The following is a 19,937-nucleotide window of genomic DNA, read 5'->3' on the forward strand; positions in this document are numbered from 1 at the left end:
GTGCTAGAAGTTAAGTCTCAGCGTGAGTTTGTTAGGTGTGTCTTGTCGTGTTTTGTTTTGTTGTTTTTTTTTTTTTTGAAGTTACACTTAATATGTAATTACTTTTAGTTCAGAAGATATTCACATTTTAATTTTTCTGGGTGTCTGTCTAATTATCTGAATAGCACAACACCATCTGGCAGCAGATTTCAGCGGGAGCAGCCACGGGTAAGTCTTCCGACTTTGAATCCTCAGTGGCCATTCTTAAATTCCATTGCCCAGGGTGGGAAGTGGCTCCCGACAGCCCCCCCCTCCCCCGGAGACATCCCCAGCCAGGACCGAACCTGCAGGGGCTCCGGGGGGCTGATGGCAGGTGCCCCGGCCACCCTGGCTGGGAACACAGGCCTTGAGTGCCAGCCGCAGGAGGCCACTTGAGCCCTCTGGAGGCAGGAAACTCAGAGGGTGAAAGGGCAGAATCAGAAGTGTGTTGAAAGGAAGCACAGATGATTTTGCTGGTTGCAGTCCCACGGCCCTTGTCCTGGAGGTGGTGGTGTGGCCGGAGGGCCAGAGAGTGGCCCGGGGAGCGGGGGCTCCATCACGGCCCCGCAGCTCCTGAGCTGTGTGGGTGCCGCCCTCATCCGCGACGGGGAGGTGACACTTAGATCCTTTCTGTTGAACGATCTTTCTATTCTAAAGCCCTTGTACCTATGGCAGCGGTTACCATTATGCAAGTTTCCTGGGGTTGAAATATTTGTTTCTTACGCTCAGCGTACACCGCCTCGCGCGAAGCGAGTCTTGCAGGCGGTTTTTGCTGTTGTTACTGTTTTACACGTAAGGACCAGGAGTCACTGAGAGGAGACTTAACTTTGCCCAATTTTCCCTGACTACCTGTGTGGGAGTGAGAAGAAAACGGGGTATTCCCCTCTCGGTTTTCAGCTCATCTCTCAGGTAACAAATACTCTATCCACCAGACCTGTTTCCCAAGGTCACCCATATAAGGCAACCCATCACCTTGCAAGACATTTTTCCCATTTCTCAGCATCGCTTCATCAGGGAAGTGCAGGGTCACTTCTCTGTAGTTCTGACCCTCCTTATTGCTTCCACCATCACCATCAGCTTGTACCCCACTCTGCACCCCTAGTGATTTTTGAGCCCTTCCCTTACTTCTGGGTACTTACAAGAAACTAGAGCCAGCCAAGGCAGGAGGAACTGCTAGCGTTCTATGGTAGAGAAATTTTCTTTTTTAATTGACAGTAAATCAGAATTGTTTTAACGTAGGCCTTTCTCTGGTGCATTATTTATTTATTCATTTATTTATTTGAGAGAGGGAGAGAGACAGCATGAAAATCACAAAGGGGAGGAGGCAGAGGGAGAAGCAGGCTATCCACTGAGCAGGGAGCCCAATGCAGGACTCGATCCCAGGACCCCAGGATCGTGACCTGAGCCAAAGGCAGACACTTAACCGACTGAGCCTCCCCGGCGCCCCTCCGTTGCATTTTTTAAAACTGGAGCTTCTTTCCCTTCCCTAGATGCTTGCTCTAGATAACACTGTAGATCACAGTGGTTTGTGTTTAGAAGACACTCTGTTCTGCACTCAACTACCGGAGTCCGATAATACTTGTCTGGATTTTTTAGACTTCTTAGTGGCGGAGGACTTGGACATTTTCCAAGATATTAAATGTAAAAGTTAATAAAGGGTAAAGAGTACAATTGGAGTTTAGTATTCCACTGAGGGAAAGAGGTGTGCCTGATATAGGGATTCAGTGGCGGGAAGCTAACATGGGGTTGATACACTTCTCACCTTCCCTAACACTAATTCATTTCTCCCCAGGCGGTGCTGCTGTGGAAGGTGAATGGATAGGTTTGAGAACGTATCGTAGCTGAATTTTCCTTTGCTGCTTTGTCACCATGGATTTGAAAACTGTGCTTACTTGTATCCACTTCAAGAAAGCACTTAAAATAGTGAGCGTTCAGATACAAATCTATCATGAATGGTCATTTTATGTAAAGACTGCTTGTCAGTCTGGTGAGGCTAATTAGGTGGAGTTGAAACCACTCTGATACCACTCATGGAGTTGGGATATCCTTTGGAATAAAGTTGGCTCCTTTGGAATAAAGATGCCGATTCATGGTAGTCGCAGAATAGCTTGAGTTTAGTATATTTGTGATCAAGAATTTAACTCCAGCATTAGGAAGGAAAACATGCTGTTTGTCCCATAACAAATTCAGTGCAAGCATTGTAGGTTCAGATTTGTCTTTTTAAAGATAAATGGGTGCATGTTCAAGTGTTACTAACTGAAATACACTATATTCAGAGTTCCCTTTTACATTGTAGGTCTTCTAATGCATTGCCTTGTTAAGAGTTCAGATGGATATAAATTTTATTTTGAAAAAAAAAATTTAAAAAAAAATTTTATTTTGCTGGTATTCAGTAACTCTTATGTTGGAGGTTCAGAGGAGACCAGAGCAAGAGAAATCTAAAAATACAATAAATGGGAACAGCGAAAGTATTTTGTTATGTCAGTATATGTAGCTGAAACCATACCTCTATGACTTAGACCTCTATGGAAATACAAGAGAAATGTCTTAGAAAATTGTGACCCTCCTGGGTGATGCTGTTAGACTCATAAATGGAGACAGTAAGACAATGAACACATCTCTGATTAGACTCCAGCATTTTGTATCCTTGAATCATTTTAGTGGCAAGGATCCTAAGCAAACCCAACAATAGAGCAAACACAGGGCGGTCTGTATGAAATAAGCCCTGTTTTGTACTGTGTCAAATGGGTAAAGTTTCCCAAGTTAAAGGATAGACTCCAGACCACAGACATCAGATTCAAGGTTGAACAGAAGTCCAGAACTACTGTCAATAAACCAGCAGGGTCAGTGATACCTTTCCTTGGTAGCTGTGGGATGTTGACATGCAGGAAAACGGGGGGGCTCTGAAGTTCTTGTTAACCACCTCTGAACTTCAGTGGAGAGCATTCTTTGCGTGGCATCAAAATACTAAAATAATAATTTCGTGTACTGAAAACACTCTGTGATTTTCCAATCCGGCCCTGAGTGCTACTCTCTCGGTTCAAGTATCGTAGTCCCACTTTCCATTTGAGGGACTTTCCAAAAAAAAAAAGAAAAGAAAAAGAGCTGAAGAATCTGCAGAGATAAGAGGGATATTGGCTTGGAGGAAGGAACTTGAGAATCGAAAGGTATCATCAGTTTTCCAGACTGAGAATATGTTTTACTTAAAAACGTTAGTTTCCAACACTCAGGGTGGGGAAAACAGGCTGTGGTTGCCAAAAAATCTAAACTCAACGGAAGAAACTGCTTGTTCTAGTTGGAAGATTTGTCTCTGGAGAAGCATCTGGGCTGGGAGAGGCAGGGTGTGGTCCAGGAGGAAGGCATACTTAGAGATTTTCTTTCTTGATTAACTTCCTTCCCAGCTCAGCACTCATTCACATTTCTTTCTTTTTTCCTTTCCTTTTCTTTTCTTTTTTCTTTTCTTTTCTTTCTTCTTTTTAATGAACTAAAATTTCCTTCGTCTGCCTTATTTCCATTCTAGCTCGTTCTTTCCTCTGTCCTCACATTGCTACTACAGGGCATTAATCTCAACAATGAAACCAAAGGTGTGCCTGACTGGCTGCCACCTGGTAGTAATGCATGCATGCATGTCAGTCCTCTCTGTTGCTCGGCTAGTGCGGGAGAGGACCCTCTGCAGATGGGTGGGACCCTGCAGCCCCGGGTGGTTGGCTTTGCTTCAGATTGCTCAAAACCTATATCAAAGCCTCATTAAAACCACTGAGTCGTTGTTACCTTTAACATACTGTGTTTGCTTCTGTTTTACTATGTTAGCATCCTTGAGCCCGAGGTCCTGACCAGGCTTAGAGGAAGATTGTTGGTGTTTCAGTGTTGTAGTCTCCAAGGTGGATGCACGTGTATCTGCCCCAGGTTTGGGAGTGGTGGCAGCTTCCTCATTTTTGTGTCTGTGTGTCTTTGCTGTTGTAGAATCCCACCATTCCAATGCAGAAGTTACAGGATATCCAGAGAGCAATGGAGCTGTTGTCCGCATGCCAGGGCCCTGCCAGGAACATTGATGAGGCTGCCAAACACAGATACCAGTTTTGGGACACACAGCCGGTACCCAAATTAAGTAAGCTTTTCTGCCTCCCCCCTCCTCCAACAAAAACAGCTGGGTTAGCAACAAACAAACAAAAAACACAAAAGAAACTTAACTTACATAATTTGTTTTATACCGCAGATTAGCAATGTACACAAAAGTCCTGTTTTTCTTCTTAAAATATAAATATTGGGTAGTGACATTGGCTTTCAGTAGAAACAACTTTAGAGTTTCATTCCTCTTTCTATTAAAAAAATCCAGTTTCTCCCTCTTGAAACATTATTGTATTAAAAATATATATAAAAGACAGAGTCTCAGAACCTCTCTTGGTCCTGAGCTTCATAGAATTGTTTTTCCTGTGCATAAATTTATAGCAGTCTCACATCTGATTTATTTCAAAGATACAGGAAATTTGCCCTGTTAAATCTTATTGAAATGGAAAATTTTGGCGCAGCTTAACAATAGGATTCTGCAGGCTCACTGCTGGTGTTAATTCCTAGCAGCTCAACAGCTGTGGTTCAGTAGGGACCTTGGGGGCCCCTTGGGGGCACCCTGGGGACTCCTCTGTGCAGGGATGTCTGGGCATCAGGCCTCTCCCCTCTCCCCTCCGCACTCGGCCTGGTCCCTCACCTTCCACTCAGACTCTTGCCTCATAAGTTTCCGTAAACATCATTTAACTCTTCCCTTGTTGCAATAAAAAATGATGCCATAAATGCACTAAAATGTTTATGACTGTATTAAAAGCTAAAACCTACTGCTTTCTGTTATCCTCATATGAAGATAGATGATAATTATTTCTCTGTCTGGCTGTTCTTCCTCCTTGATTGTTTGGGTTCCAGAACGTGTAAGATGAAGGATTGTCATCCAGATCTTGTAATAATAGTCCAGCCATGTACAAATTATCAGTTTTATCACATAAAAATCAGGAAACGATCCTTGTCTGCGCCCTCAAATGATGGTTTTCAAACTTTTTGAAGTTACCAGGCCTCTCCCAGCCATGTCCACCCCATGCAACTTCAAAAAACACGGGCTTGGGAATGTGAAAGATAGAGGAAAACAGTTATCCTCACTTGTCTCTTCTTTCAGGCTCTAGAAATACGTGTGTTCGGTAGTGGAGGGAGACTCCAGTATGAATTTACAGGGTTTAAAATGCTGTTGAATTGAGTGAGCTAAAGGGATGTAGGGTTGATTGATCCAATGTATTAGGTTTAGCTGCACATGCTTGGCAAGCTGCTGGTGGCTTTTAGGTCACTGCCCCAGGGGCAGGAAAGCCCAGCTGGCACCAGCACATGTCTTTGGGAAGATAGGGGGCATGCGTCACATTTTGGCGCCCCCTCCCTAAATACCTGTGGGATTCCCCTAGTTCCAGGGGGAACACCTGGTTTGCATCTCAGTTAAGGCAGCATCAAGGTTGGTGGCAGCAGAGGCAGCATCCCCCACCACCACCACCCTCACCCCCCACCCCACCCCCACTGTTGTCCCCAGTGTCCGGTGGGTAGCCAGGCTCTGAGGGGATCTCCTGAAAGGAACTCCAAGGGAACAGCTGAGAATCTGGCTCACCAGCGAGCTGGTGGAGGGGCAGTGAACTTCTGCTTCAGTGGAAGTGACAAAGTCAGGGGGAAGAAAGAAAGAGAAAACGAAACCCCTCGGAGCTGTTGCAGACCTTGTGGCTTCCACCAAGAACCTGTACCTGAAGGTCATTTATTCAGCAGATCCCTGTTCCTTTTTTCCTCCTGGTTCTGTTTATTTATCCTTTGGGGTGTCATTGTCATTTAGCAACATATTAGCTTCAGGGGTCAAACAGAATGATACCACATTTGTGTACATTGTCAAATGACCCCCACGGGAGGTCTACTAACCATCCCTCACCACACCTAGTTACAGATTTTTTTTTCTTGTAATAAGGACTTTTAAGATCTCCTGTCTTAGCAGCTTTCAAATATGCAATGCAGTATTATTAACTATAATCATCATGCTGTGTTTACATCCCCTGAACTTACTTGCTTTATAACTGAAAGTTTCTGCCTTTTGATCCTCTTGACTTATTTCACGCTCCCACCCCTGCCCCCTGCCAACTGCCAGTCTGTTCTCTGTGTCTAGAAATTCAGAATTTTTGTTTTTTTAGATTCCACATGTAAGTGAACTCATACAGTATTTATCTTTCTCTCTCTGACTTATTTCACTTCCTGTACTGTCTTCAAAGTCCATCCATGTGGTCGCCAATGGCAAGACTTCATTCTTTTTTATGGCTGAGTAATAGCAGATCAGTGTTGAGTATCTGTTGTTAAATGCCAGGCGCTGGGGAGCGTGCCAGGGGAACAGTGATGGGAAAGTAGGAAAGTAGGATGAAGACAGTGGCCAGGCGGGGATGGAGGGAGGGCCTCCTCCAGGTAGGAAAAAGCTTGAGTCAGGGAAGGATGCTGTGGGAAAGTGATGTGTAAGCTTCTGTCTGCAAACCCTCAAGCGGCCCACCACGTGGAGAGCGGGGGAGCCCCCCGCTCTAAGAGCAGAGGGAACCCCCAGATGCCATGAGCTGGGGCCAGTGTGGATGAACCCAGAGAACAAGGCCAGGCAGGGCCTGGGTTCTATCCCAGTCACACTGGGAGGCAGTGGGGAAGGATCTGGAAAGGGCACCCTCGTGGAAACCACGAGACGCTGATGTTTTCAGCTGGACTGCCAGCAGCCCCTGTGGAGAGAAGTCAACAGTCCTGAAATAAGTTCTAGGTTTTGCAGGGTGGGGTCAGAGGTCACCTTGTCACCCCCCACCCCCAGGTGTTTGAAATGCAGAGTAAGAAGAGAGCCCATCTCCAGGCGGTCATCAGACCCACGCTGTCCGCTGTGGTGCAGCGCCATGGATCTGTCACTTAGGGGTTGAGACTATCCCTGGCATGTCGTAGTAGTACACACCCTGTCATTGCAGGAGAAAGGATTTCTCCCTCTAATTGGTGAGATGGCAGCTCCTCTCCACTACCGGTCTCACTCCGGAAGGAGCTGAAACAGTGGTGAAACCCCAGGGCCCTAGAAATGATGTCGTTCTCTGTATCGGACCACTTTGGCCATCGGAATACACTATAGTTGAATGTTCGTTCGTTCTCTCCTCTGCCCCGCCGCAGACGAAGTCATCACGTCCCACGGGGCGATCGAAGCAGATAAAGACCACGTGCGCCAGGAGCCCTATTCCCTGCCCCAGGGTTTTATGTGGGACACCCTAGACTTGGGCAACGCCGACGTGGTGAGTAACGCTCCTCGGTTCGACACCTGCCATGGCACAAATTGCTTCCAAGTGGGTGGCGAGCACTGTAGACAGGACACTTGCTTGGTCTTGTAGCTCAAGGAGTTGTACACGCTGTTAAATGAGAATTACGTGGAAGACGAGGAGAGCGTGTTCCGGTTTGACTACTCACCCGAGTTCCTGCTGTGGTGAGTCTGGCCGGACGCCGGGGGGAGTGGGGGGCAGGGGGTGCCCTGGGTGCGGGCAGTGGCAGGGTGGCGTGCCTTGGGCTCTCCCTGGGTTCCTGGACACTAACCTGCACCTGTCTTCCTTGCCTGCGTTGACCTCAGGGCGCTGCGTCCCCCAGGCTGGCTCCTTCAGTGGCACTGTGGGGTCAGAGTGTCTTCGAACAAGAAGCTAGTAGGGTTCATAAGTGCCATCCCCGCCAACATTCGGATTTATGACAGGTGCCTATTAAAGCTTGTCCGTGTCAGTTTCGATGTGTTGCTTTTCCAAGAATTGCAGTTACAGTGGGCTTTTAAAGTGACTTACTCAGATTGTTCATAGTGAGGGAGGTTGTATGGGGGGGAGGGGTCTAAGGGAACTCTCCTTTCTGCTTTGTTTTACTAAATCTAAAATTGCTCTAAAAAATAAGGTTGATTTAATTTTTAAAAATTGGACTGTGAACAACAAAAGAGGATAGCTGTAGCTCATAAATGCACACACACACAGACGCTTGTTTTTTTTTTTAAGATTTTACCTATTTATTTGAGAGAGAAAGCAGGTAAGCTAGGGGAGAGGCAGAGGGAGAAAAAGACTCCCTGCTGAGCAGGGAGCCCACTGCAGGATCATGACCCCAACGGAAGGCAGATGCTTAACCTATTGAGCCACCCAGGTGTCCCACACAAGATGAATTTTACATACTTGTGTGTACATATGTATCAAGATAAAGAAAGCCGTAGTAGGTATTTCAGATGTATTTATATAGAAAAAAATTACCTTAAAAGATTTTAGGAGAGATTTTTTTAAAAAAATCTTTTGATCCATAGGACAGCTTTCTTGCATTTTTGCTCCCAGAAAGTCAGAGATCTAATGCATAGTAGGGCTGTTTACCTTTCTGTATATTGAGTGAGTTTCTTTGCTGCTAAAAAACATTTGATGTCAAGGGATCTCTGTGCCACATGGAATGCTTGCATATCTGAGACCAGAGCAGGGAACAGACTTTGAAGCTCTGGAACATTTACCGCAGCTCAGAGAAACACCTGCTTTCCTGTGGTCAAAGCACCTCTCAGGGATCCTAGAGATTGCATCATAGTCCAAAAGAAACATCTAACCAGATTGTGCAGATGGCTGACCCAGTTATTGTTCTAATTGCATACATTACAGGGAAAAAAAACAGATGTAGAAACTTTGAGGCACATCTTACCCATTTTCTAAAGTGAAAACGTACCAAAACAAAGTCTTAAATGTTTTTAGAACAAGGGGTTTGGGTCTCCATGGCCTAGAGTTGTAATCATTTTGGCAGGGGATTTGGGGACTAGCATATCTACCTGAACTTGTGAAATGTCTAAATGATGGGCTGTTTTTGTTAAATATTGTGTTGAAAGGAGTCCCTCAGTTTCTTATTCTTTGAAATTTTATGGGTGTTGTCTTATTTTTTAAAATGGTTTCATCCTGCATTCACTCCGATTTTTGTCATCTTTCTTAGTGTAAAGAAGATGGTAGAAATCAACTTTCTTTGTGTTCACAAGAAATTGAGGTCAAAACGGGTAGCCCCAGTGTTAATTCGAGAAATAACCAGAAGAGTGAACCTGGAAGGGATTTTTCAGGCTGTTTATACAGCCGGTGTGGTTCTTCCTAAGCCGGTGGCCACGTGCAGGTAACACCACCACATGCTTGCCTCAGATCTTATCTCCCTGCTGTGTTGCTACCAGTGTTATTCTCATGTGTAACTCGGGGATTTGGGCTTACCTTATTATGTCGTTGGTGTGGTAGCAGAGGTGGAGGCCAGACCCAAGAACCACTGCAACCCGTGTTCTAACATCTTCCTGCTAATGATGCTGATTCTGTGTTTCTGTGTCTCTTTCCTTGGAAAGACCAGCGTTGCCTGTACCTTGGGGAGCCCAGGGAACTATGGTCTTGAAACGTCCAGCATGCTCGCATTTTCTTTGCTCCCAAGCACTTGGATATATCCCGCACTCTGCAGGGCTGTCAGGGAGCTATTCCAAATGCTTGATAAACACTGGCTGAAAAGCCCAAACAAGCTTGTTTGCTAAGTGTAAGAAAAGGCTTAAGCTCTGTTTTTATGATTTCATCTGTTCTTATCAAGCTTTCAAAGGTTAATCCAGGGAGAAAATGGTTTATCGGATTTGTCCCAGGACTAACCTGTTTGTAAAGCCTCAGAGTTTGTCTCTCTTGATTCTTTGGACTCAAATAAGATGAAACTTTCGCCCAACATAGTTATAAGAGGTAAAACTGTAAAACAACTATCTCCTATTAAATTATTCATAAATAACTTGAATAAGACTTTGCAGGTGGGTTTTAATACAAATCATCCTAGTATCCAAGCTGGAATCGCTTAAGAAATTCAAGGTAGTTTCTCAAAAAGTTGTTTTCTCTGGTATGCGTTATATAAAACCGATGGCTCCTAATTTTGGGGGGTGGGGAGGGGATGGTTTCATGTTTTTAAACTTTTTGGTTTGCTTTCTATAGAATCAGCAGTGGTCATTAAATACTTGCATACTGGGCATTTTTAACTTTATTTTGCAATTTTATGATTGCTCTTTACTGAAAGAGATGAAAGGTCACAGACTACAAAGGAACATAACCAGGAAAGAAGGACATATTTTAGATGTAAAAAACAGCTGATAAAATAATTATACAAGAAGTGGGCCAGCGTCCAGTACCAGGGGTGGCTTGAGTGTACATTAAATCCTCTATACGGCTGAGCTGAGACAAAGACTAAAAACTGATAGGATTAGAAGCCAATCAGATTTTAATACCTTTTTTGTATTCCAGATACTGGCATCGATCACTAAACCCCAGAAAATTGGTAGAAGTGAAATTTTCTCACTTGAGTAGAAATATGACTTTACAGAGAACCATGAAGCTCTATAGACTTCCAGATGTAAGTAAGAATGTTCTGCAGCTTTTCGAAGCTATAACCTTAACTGAAGCTTTTAATGTAGAAAAGAATTATTGGCAAGAGTCTTAAAAACTGGCTCATGTATTTTGAGAAGGTGAATATGTAGCTTTTTAGAGCTCTGGGCTGGGAAAAATAGGGGAGCTCATTTAACAACCAGGTGTTGGGTTTTGTTTGTTTTTTTTTTAAGAGTTTTTTAAGTCTTCAGTTTATGGTTGGATGGGATTGAGCTCAAGACATGGAAGTTTTAAAATTTTGAGTATTTACCATTTGTTATATAAAAAGGAAAAAGAATTGAGGCTTCACATGCTATCTTAACGCAGAGGAACTAAGGAATAGGCTTAGAGGAGAGACCCAGGAGGGGAAATAAGGTCTCATTAAATTGTCATCTTTTCAGAGGGACCTGAGAGGCTCAGTTGGTTAAGCATCCAACCCGTGGTTTCATCTCAGGTCGTGATATCAGGGTCATGGGATCAAGCTCTGCATCAGGCTATGCTCAGTGGGAAGTCCGCTTGAAAGATTCTCCTTCTGCCTCTCCTACCTCCTCTCTTAAGTAAATAAAGAAATCTTTTAAAATATATGTCTTTTTAAAAGATTTTATTTATTTGAGAGAGAACATGAATGGAGGGAAGGGGCAGAAGGAAAGGGAGAAGCAGACTCCCTGCTGAGCAGGGAGCCTGAACTAGGGTTTGATCCCAGGACCTTGAGATTATGACCTAGGCTGAAGGCAGATGCTTAGTCAGCTGATCCACCCAGGTGCTGCTATATCTTTTCATTAAAGTTTTTATTTATTTATTAGAGAGACAGCATGAGCCAGGGGGAGAGGCAGAGGGAAAGGGAGAGGGAGAAACAGACTCCCCTCTGCAGGGAGCCTGATGCAGGGCTGGATCCCAGAACCTGAGCCAAAGGCAGATGCTTATCCAACTAAGCCACCCAGGCGCACCCTACAAAAAATTACCTTTTTAAACTGGCAGATTCCCAACATGATAAGTTGTCTCTTAAAGGGGAATAGCTAAAGGTGTTTACCAGTGTTGCTTTTATTTGAGGCTTAGATGGTGTATTAGTTAATCTATTGCTGTGTGACAGATTACGGCAAATTTAGTGGTTTAAAACACACGTTTGTTATCTCTCAAGTTCTATGGGTCAGGAATCGAAGCCTAGCTTGCCTGGGGCCTCTGCCCCAGGGGTCTCTCATGACGTTGCCATCAAAGTATCCACAGGGGCTAGGTCTCATCTGAACACTTGACTGGGGATGGGTCCTCTCCAACTCACAGGGCTATTAGCAGGCTTGTTTGCTGACAGTTGCATTGAGAGCTTTCATTCTTTGCTGGCTGTCAGCCTGATGCCTCCGTCTGTTCTTCGCCAGGTGAGATTCCCCACAGGGCAGCAGCTGACAGTGCAGAAGCTTACTTCATCAAAGCCAGTGAGGGAGTGAGTCTATAGACAGAATCTGCTAGCAAAGTGGAAGTTAAAACCTTGTAATCAGTGCTTGAAGGGACATCCAGTCACTCTTGCTGTGTTAGCTTCACCGGTTAGAAGCAAGTCACAAGTTCCACCCACACTCAGGAGGAGCACGAGGGTGGGCTAATAACCAGGAGGCAGCATCACTGGGGACTGTCTTAGAATCTGTCTGCCACAGATGGGATCTTTCATTCGAAGTTTTTGTTTCACCAGAGCTATTCTTTCTTTTGGGTTGTCAGAAAGAAGTGACTATTTTAACTTGATTGAGGGCTTCAAGTGGAATGACGCCCGTGTTCCTTTCTAACATGGGGTGAGCTTCACCTGTAGTGGCCTTTCTAGGTGTAGTAGACACAGTTCTGGCTGTGTGTTTACTGGGTACGTGTAATTCAGTGGTGGCGACATGAATCAATGTATTTTTTTCTGATGACAGACGGGAATCAACTAATTTCTGACCTTAGGCAAAATTTCATAAGGAAAAAAGTGAAGGCGAAGGAAACCAGACATGAGATACCAGCATCATCATCATACCAGCTTTGCAACCTTGTGGAAGGATCACTAGGTGGAGGCCTGTTCTTCCCTTTGGTCTTAACTGTTGTTGCAGACTGTGGGGCTCAGAATAATGAACTCACTGCCTCTGAGGCCAAGGAGGGAGGGGAACAGAGACCAGAAGAGAGGGAAATGCAAACCGCAGGCAGCATGACAGAGGAGGGTCCACACGACCTGGGGGTGGGGAGCCGGCCTGTTGTGCTGGAGCGACAGGAGTGAACATAGGCGGGTGGAGATGGGTGCTCTTAAAGGGAGGCTTGGAAGATGTGTAGAGGAGTCACACTGTCAACATGAGTTAATAGTGACTGGCCAGGATTCTTCTGAGGCTCGGGGCCAAGACCCAGAGTGACCTGAGGAGGACAGTCATATAGAGGGATATGCAGTAGTGAGCAGAAGGGGGCATGAGACACAGCGACAGTGAGACAGCCCCTCTGCAGGCTCCGGAATAGGCCCAACTGTTAAAGACTTTGACGTGCATGAGGGGTACTGGGTTTTTTTTTTTTTTTTTCAAAATTTTACTTATTTGAGAGAAAGAGAGCAAGTGAGCATGAGCAGGGGAAGGGCAGAGGGAGAGGGAGAAGCAGATTCCCCGCTGAACAGGGAGCCCGATGCGGGACTCGATCCCTGGACCCTGAGATCATGACCTGAGTCGGAGGCAGAGGCCCAACCAACTGAGCCACCCAGGCACACCCAGGAGTGGAAATTAAAAACTTCAGGCGTGCAGACTTTTTTCACTAGGGGCTAATGCTGTTCTCCTGTGGTCTCCCCAAATTTCAGTTCATCGAGCCTATAAAGCCATGCAGCATGCATGTAAGGAAAGCACCCACTTCCATGTAGATTGCCTAAAATGGGATGAAGGAGGAGTTTTAATACCTGTCATTGGTTTAGTCAGGGTGATCAGAATTTAAGCTGTTAGGAGTATTTTTTGACTTTGTCCCTCATCTTTTATGTTTTTATACAAAAAATCAACTCAGGTAAGAGAGTGTTATTAACAAATCGATCCTAAACCACTGGTCCAGCATCCAGATTTTTTCCCCTAATAAAGTGAAGTTCACAAAGTGCTTATATATATATATATATATATATATATATATATATATATGTATTCATGTTATTCCCACAACAACCGTTCGAAGCTGGTGTGTCCTTTGCTGCATTTTGCAGATGAAAAGATCAAGACTCATGCAGGTTGACACTTAGACATGGGTCTGTCACTAATCAGAGGGTACTTGGGATGCATGCCCCAGACATCTATGTTTTACCCGTTATATCCCTTTGCTCCTGCCATGACCTCTCACACACCCCTGGGTTGGGGGGGGGGGCAGTGTGGCCTCGTCCCCCCGGGTGTCTCACCATGGGTCACTAGAGCATAGGTGAACACAGGAAAGCAGATCATCAGGGTCCGAATAGTGCTCGCTGGTATGTTCCAGTCTTCCTCCCTGCTTTTAAGTCCTGGGGAAGGAGAGAAAAATAAAGAGCAAGATAATGAAGAAAAAGGGTAGAAGAGATGTGAGTACAGATATTAGAAAATCAGAAGGCACCTGGGAGTCTGCCCCTTGAGTTAGAAACCGGACAGACAGTGCAGGGGCGCCTGGCTGGCGCAGTCGGTATGGCATGCGACTCCTGATACCGGGGTTGTGAGTTTGGACTCTATGGAGGTGTAGAGATTACTTAGAAATAAAATCCCTTTTTTAAAAAATATATTTTTTATTTATTTGAGAGAGAGCATGAGGGGGTGGGGCAGGGACGGTGGAGAAGGGAGGGGTAGAAGGAGAGGGAGAAGCAGACTCCTGGCTGAGCAGGGATCCTGATGCGGGACTCGATCCCAGGACCCTGAGATCATGACCTGAGCCGAAGGCAAATGCTTAACCGACTGAGCCACCCAGGCGCCCCTTACAAATAAAATCTTAAAAAAAAAAGAAGCTGGACAATGCAGCATATACTAGACCATGGCTTCCCTGATAGGGACCTAGGTGGGTGATATCGCTGCTGGCAGTTGTGTGATTTAGGAACATTTTTGTCCCATTAAGTGTAAGAAGAACCTTATTGAACACAACTTTTGCTCTTTGGGTCAGTCTCTTCTTATCATCACGGTTTCTTTTTTTTTCTTTCTTTCTTTTTTTCACTGTTTCTGCTTTATGTCTTGTTTGTGGACTTCTGAATATAAGAGCTGACGTTATGATGGCCTAAACACTGAACACCTGCAGTCTCAACTATGATGCAGGGAGGGCAGGACTGTCACGGGAGGGCAGGTCGTCTTCTAGTTAGGAGAGAACCACCCAGGGCCTAGGCCCCTGGCCTCTGCCACCTGCAGTGCGGAGGTCTTCCTGAGAGTAATGCCTTTCCCTACCTTGTAAGCATCGATTTGTTTTTCATTTGCTATTGAGCATTTTCAAACAAAGTTGGATTATTTTTTTAAATTTATTTTTATTTATTTTATTTATTATTTTTCTCAGTGGGCTTAAAGGTGCAGGAATTTAAAGTAGGCAAAAAACCCGACTCAGGTTAATCTGCTATTTTTCCACGGCTTTGCAGGAAGGACACACTTGTGAAGACACATGGTGTTCTTTCTACATTTAGTTGCAGTAGATGCTTTTTTTAGTGTTTAGCGTCTTAGTCAACTCCTTTTTATTTTTTTTTATTTTTATTTATTTATTTATTTTTTTTTGTCAACTCCTTTTTAAATCAAATACCCATAATCATTGCTTACATCTCCACTTTGGAATCTTGGCTCTAGGATAGTTTACACCACATAGTTTGACAGAGAACAACACCGCTTCTGTTTTTTAATACAGCTCTGAGCCTTTTTTCCCCCGCAAGCAGATTTTACACATAATTCAATGTACAGAGTCCAGCGAGTAATACATGCCGGCTGGGCCCTGGGAAAGTGTGCCTGGCTGAGATGATAGAGTTTGCTTCTGAAATGTAAGATTGCCTCAATCGCTGGAAATGTCTTTTTGTTTTTATTGAATTCTCTGGAAACCACCTTTCTTATTTGGGTTTTGCCAGAACATCCCTTTTTTTTAAATTCTGGGCTTAACCTTCTCCCCACCTCTTTCTGAAGACCCCAACTTATATTTGAAGGTTTATTTTACATCTTAACTTTTATTTCATCCTTATCAATGTTCTTGGAGAATGTGTGACTTTGTGATGTTAGAAAGTAGCAAGTTGAAGGCCCTGAGACACATGGCCATTGTGAGTCAGCAAAAGTTAATATTCAATATTCTCCCAGTTTTCTGCGATCTTGCTTTTATTTTTTCTCTCTCTTTTTTTTTAATAGCTGATACACTCTGATGTTCTCTTTAAAAAAAAAAAAAAAAGGTACTTGAAGTGCTTATAAATTGCCTGGTGCACTTACTTTGTCTTTGCCTGTTGGCCTAAACATACTGTTTCAGAGTTTTTTGTATTCCACTTCTATGACCCGTTCTTCTGACCTTTGGAGACCTGGCACAGCAGATCTCAGAGTCGGGCCTGGGACCCCTGGAGGTCCTCAGGTCCACTCCAGGGGGCATCAAGATGTTGTGACATCAACACGATTTTTATGATAATAGCGAAACAGAAAATGCATTTTTTTGCTTTAATTACCCTACAAATGTACTGTGAAGATTACCAGAGAGGCCTTACGGAATGTGTGCTTCTGTATTTTTTTTGTTTTAAAATTTTGTTAGTTTTAATTTCTTTTTTTTTTTTTTAAGATTTCATTTATTTATTCATGAGAGACACAGAGAGAGAGAGAGAGAGAGAGGCAGAGACACAGGCAGAGGGAGAAGCAGGATCCATGCAGGGAGCCCGACATGGGACTCGATCCCAGGTCTCCAGGATCATGCCCTGGGCCAAAGGCAGGTGCTAAACCACTGAGCCACCCAGGGATCCCCAGTTTTAATTTCTAATACAATAGAAGTGGGTGGATATAACCCTCATAAGCAAAACTTTCTTGGAATACTCAGTGTTTAAGTGGGTAAAGGAGGCACCTGAGTAGCTCAGTGGTTGAGCATCTGCCTCTGGCTCAGGGCATAATCCTCGGGTCCTGAGATCAAGTCCCACATCGGGCTCCCCACAGGGAGCCTGCTTCTCCCTCTGCCTATGTCTCTGCCTCTCTCAAAAATAAATAAAATCTTAAAAAAAGAAAAAAGAGGGTAAAGGGGTCTCAGACAAAAATTATTGGGAACTGCTGCATTAAGGGTGTCTGCCAGACAAAAGATGTTGATTTTAGTGATTCTGTGGCATAAATAGTGAAGGAGAATTGTACTGCAGAGGACTGTGTCTAGGAAGTTGGCAAGCGTGTTCTTTATATCTGAACATCTGTTTAACAGTTGCACATGTCCTGTAGCTTTCATTAATGAATCTAATTGCTTGATATTGTCATTACTGAGCTAGTAAAAGAAAAAGCAGTTTAATATTGGGGCATGGCTACTTAAAACTTTATTGAGGTCATCCTCATGGCAGAAAATCATTTTTGTAAATGACTTTTTCAATACATTCTTTGTGTATATATAGTCTGGTTTTCCTGTTAGCATTTGGAGATGTATGTTTATTACATTGTATTTGGAAATCACATAGGTTCCATCTTGCCATGAATTTGCAGTATAGAAATGCTACCAAATACTAAAATTGGCTCAGGGGAAATGGAAAAAAAGAATTTTATACCTGGCTTACACCTAAGTGCCAGGCCCAAGCAGTATCATCTTTGCATAGCTGACAGTGACCTTTTTTCCTGTCTGTAGCCTTCACCATCCTTACTGAGTAAATGACTGTGGCTCAAAACATAGGAATTCATTCATTCATTCATTCATTCATTCATTCATTCATTTAGCACATTTGGGCTGTTATTGCCATGCTTGCTTGAGAGGTTAAGCCTTGGGTGGAAGCAAGGACCTCGACATTTCTTGTCCTTTGGCTTTGTGATCCACATAAAGGCTAAAAGTACAAGTTCTCTATTAAATGTTAAGAGCTGGGATACCTGGGTGACTGAGCATCTGCCTTCAGTTCAGGTCATGATCCTGGGGTCCTGGAGTCGAGTTCCACATCGGGCTCCCTGCAAGGAGCTTGCTTCTCCCTCTGCCTATATCTGTGCTTCTCTCTCTCTTTGTGTCTCATGAATAAATAAGTAAAATCTTTAATAAATAAATAAATGTGTGTTAAGGGCTTACCTTCTCTCAATGTGGTCTACTAAACTGTATTTTAGCTGCATTACCACATCTTTATAGCTTACATAAGTCATAACAGAAAGGCACATAGTAAGGACATTTGGGTCTGTAAATACAAAGAACAAATCTCTCCCTTAGTACCCCCACCACTCAATGATCAGCATTCTTGGTCACGGATCCCTAGGGACCTCAGCACAGCCACTAAGATGGACCAGAGCCAGCACTCAGGATGAGACCTGTTTTCCACCTTGGAATGCTACTAGTCTAGGGGCATGCAGGAACTGTAATGATCTATGTTTAGAGGCAGTATTTAATTTTAAAGTATTTAAAAATAACTTATAAAAGGTAAAGGAGAAGTATTTATATACAAGTTACTTAACACTTAAAATGTATCCACTATTTCTATGGAAAAAATCAAGCTAACTAGAAAAAATGGAACTGTATTGCTAAGTTTTTAATATTTTGTACAAACAAGCACTTCTGGTGGGTTTTCTCACTTCTTGGCTCAAGTGTCCTGGTTTTTGGGCAGTTCTTGTGTAGCTGAGTGATATCTGGAACTCTTTTGAGGACACAGTTGAACAAATCCTCATGGGGACCTGTCCTGACCTTTAGGTTATTCTGGTCCTCGTAGAATACCATAGAAATTGTTATGCTCTGAAATGACGGATTTGAATGTCTGTTTCAATCACCTTTTTAAATCAAAAGATAGCATGAGAAGCCAGGGGCCAGTACTCGGCAAGCTAGCCATTACCCTTTAGAAAATACTTGGCTGTTACAATGCTTGTCCTCCCCACTCAGAACAACATGATTTACTTTTATGTCATTTTTGTTGCTCACAAGACCAACATAGCTATAGCCTCTTTTTTTTTCCTTAAGGATTTTATTTATTTATTCATGAGGGACACAGAGAGAAAGAGGCAGAGACATAGGCAGAGGGAGAAGCAGGCTCCCTGCGAGGAGCCCAGTGTGGGACCCGATCCTGGATCCCAGGATCACAACCTGAGCTGAAAGCAGATGCTCAACCACTGAGCCACCCAGGCGTCCCTAGCCACAGACTCTTCATGAGCCATTGAATAAAATAAGCTTCTCAGCCGTTTTCACCTGCATCTTCAACATGTCAGGGCACTTGTAATGCACATCATTCCAGAACACACGCTAAGATCGTTTGGCCCTGCAGTGGAGGCTGTGAACATTCTTGGCTTCAGTACATAGATAGGTGTGCGCCCTGACTCGGTCAGAGCAGCAGCGCTGTGGGCAGTGCTGACCACTGACCCAGCACACAGATAGAAGGTTCCACACGTTGTCTAATATACTCTGCCTCAGTGCTTTTCATCTTAATGTGTCAACAGCTCCCTGGGGACTCTTGTGACATTGCAGATCCTGACCTGGGAGGTTGGAGAAGAGGAGGGGAAGCCAGGATTTGGCAGGGCTCACAAGCCCCCTACGCCCCCCAGGGGACGGCCACACCGCTGGCCTGCCTTTCCCTCTTATGACAAAGGTCACCTTCCCACTTTATTTTGTTTTCACCACAACAAGGCTACCAAGACGTCGGGCCTGAGACCTATGGAACCCAGGGACGTCAGAGCAGTTCGAGACCTGACCAACACTTACCTGAAGCAGTTTCACCTCGCCCCGGTGATGGATGAAGAGGAAGTAGCTCACTGGTTCCTCCCCCAGGAGCACATTATTGACACGTTTGTCGTGGAGGTAAAGAGGAGGTGCTAAGACACCCCACAGAAGTACAAGACTGCCCTGAGGTTGAGTCTGTTTTCTGGAAGAATCAGAGAGGGCCCAGCCTTTTCTTCTGTCTCTGGGATGCTACTTCCAAACCAGATCTCTCTGCTCGCCCCGATAGAACCAGAATTTCTTCTTATGGTTCCCATCCCCAGAGAAGAACAGTTTTTGCTAGTTATTCGTGGGAAATCAGGATACTTTTGTGTTGGTACCGAGGTGATTAATTGCTTGGTTCGGTTTTGAGAAGGCTGGATTGGGATGGCCTTATCTGAGGCAGATGCTTTCCAGAGCTTAATATCCTTGGGTATTTTGTGAAGCTGGTTTGAACAGAACGGCTTTCAGTTGAGATGGCACAACTCAGCCACTCAACCCTAGTTCAGGGAAAGGAAGGAGAAATAACAGTCTAGATTTTCTGATTATTGATTGGATGAATTTAGCATAGTGCTTCTTAAGCCTTTAAAAGAAAAAAAGCTTGACATTTGTTGTTCAAATGGTATTACACATAGAAGCTCTTTAGACTGAAGTGGGATTGGGTTCAAAAGTTGAGATTAAACCTGGTAAGTACCTGGGGAGAGAGAGAGTGAGGAGGCCGTGTGGGAGTTC

General features: G+C 44.3%; 1 protein-coding gene across 7 annotated transcripts in view; it reads left to right on the forward strand.

The window, feature by feature from the left end:
- Positions 1–19,937, forward strand: part of NMT2 (N-myristoyltransferase 2) — a 68,570-nt gene that overhangs the window by 39,124 nt on the left and 9,509 nt on the right. For 3 of the 7 annotated variants that reach the window (XM_041766623.1, XM_041766628.1, XM_041766629.1), the window contains 7 exons: positions 3,982–4,126; positions 7,207–7,325; positions 7,422–7,513; positions 7,655–7,771; positions 9,013–9,183; positions 10,323–10,431; positions 19,137–19,307. In XM_041766623.1, the coding sequence (XP_041622557.1) occupies positions 3,982–4,126; positions 7,207–7,325; positions 7,422–7,513; positions 7,655–7,771; positions 9,013–9,183; positions 10,323–10,431; positions 19,137–19,307 (924 nt within the window). Of the gene's footprint in view, positions 1–164; positions 208–3,981; positions 4,127–7,206; positions 7,326–7,421; positions 7,514–7,654; positions 7,772–9,012; positions 9,184–10,322; positions 10,432–19,136; positions 19,308–19,937 lie in introns of all 7 variants that reach the window. The other 4 variants (XM_041766624.1, XM_041766622.1, XM_041766625.1 and 1 more) reach the window with 3 other exon arrangements.

This window comes from Vulpes lagopus, chromosome 8, assembly GCF_018345385.1.
Source record: "Vulpes lagopus strain Blue_001 chromosome 8, ASM1834538v1, whole genome shotgun sequence".
Lineage (NCBI taxonomy): Eukaryota > Metazoa > Chordata > Mammalia > Carnivora > Canidae > Vulpes > Vulpes lagopus.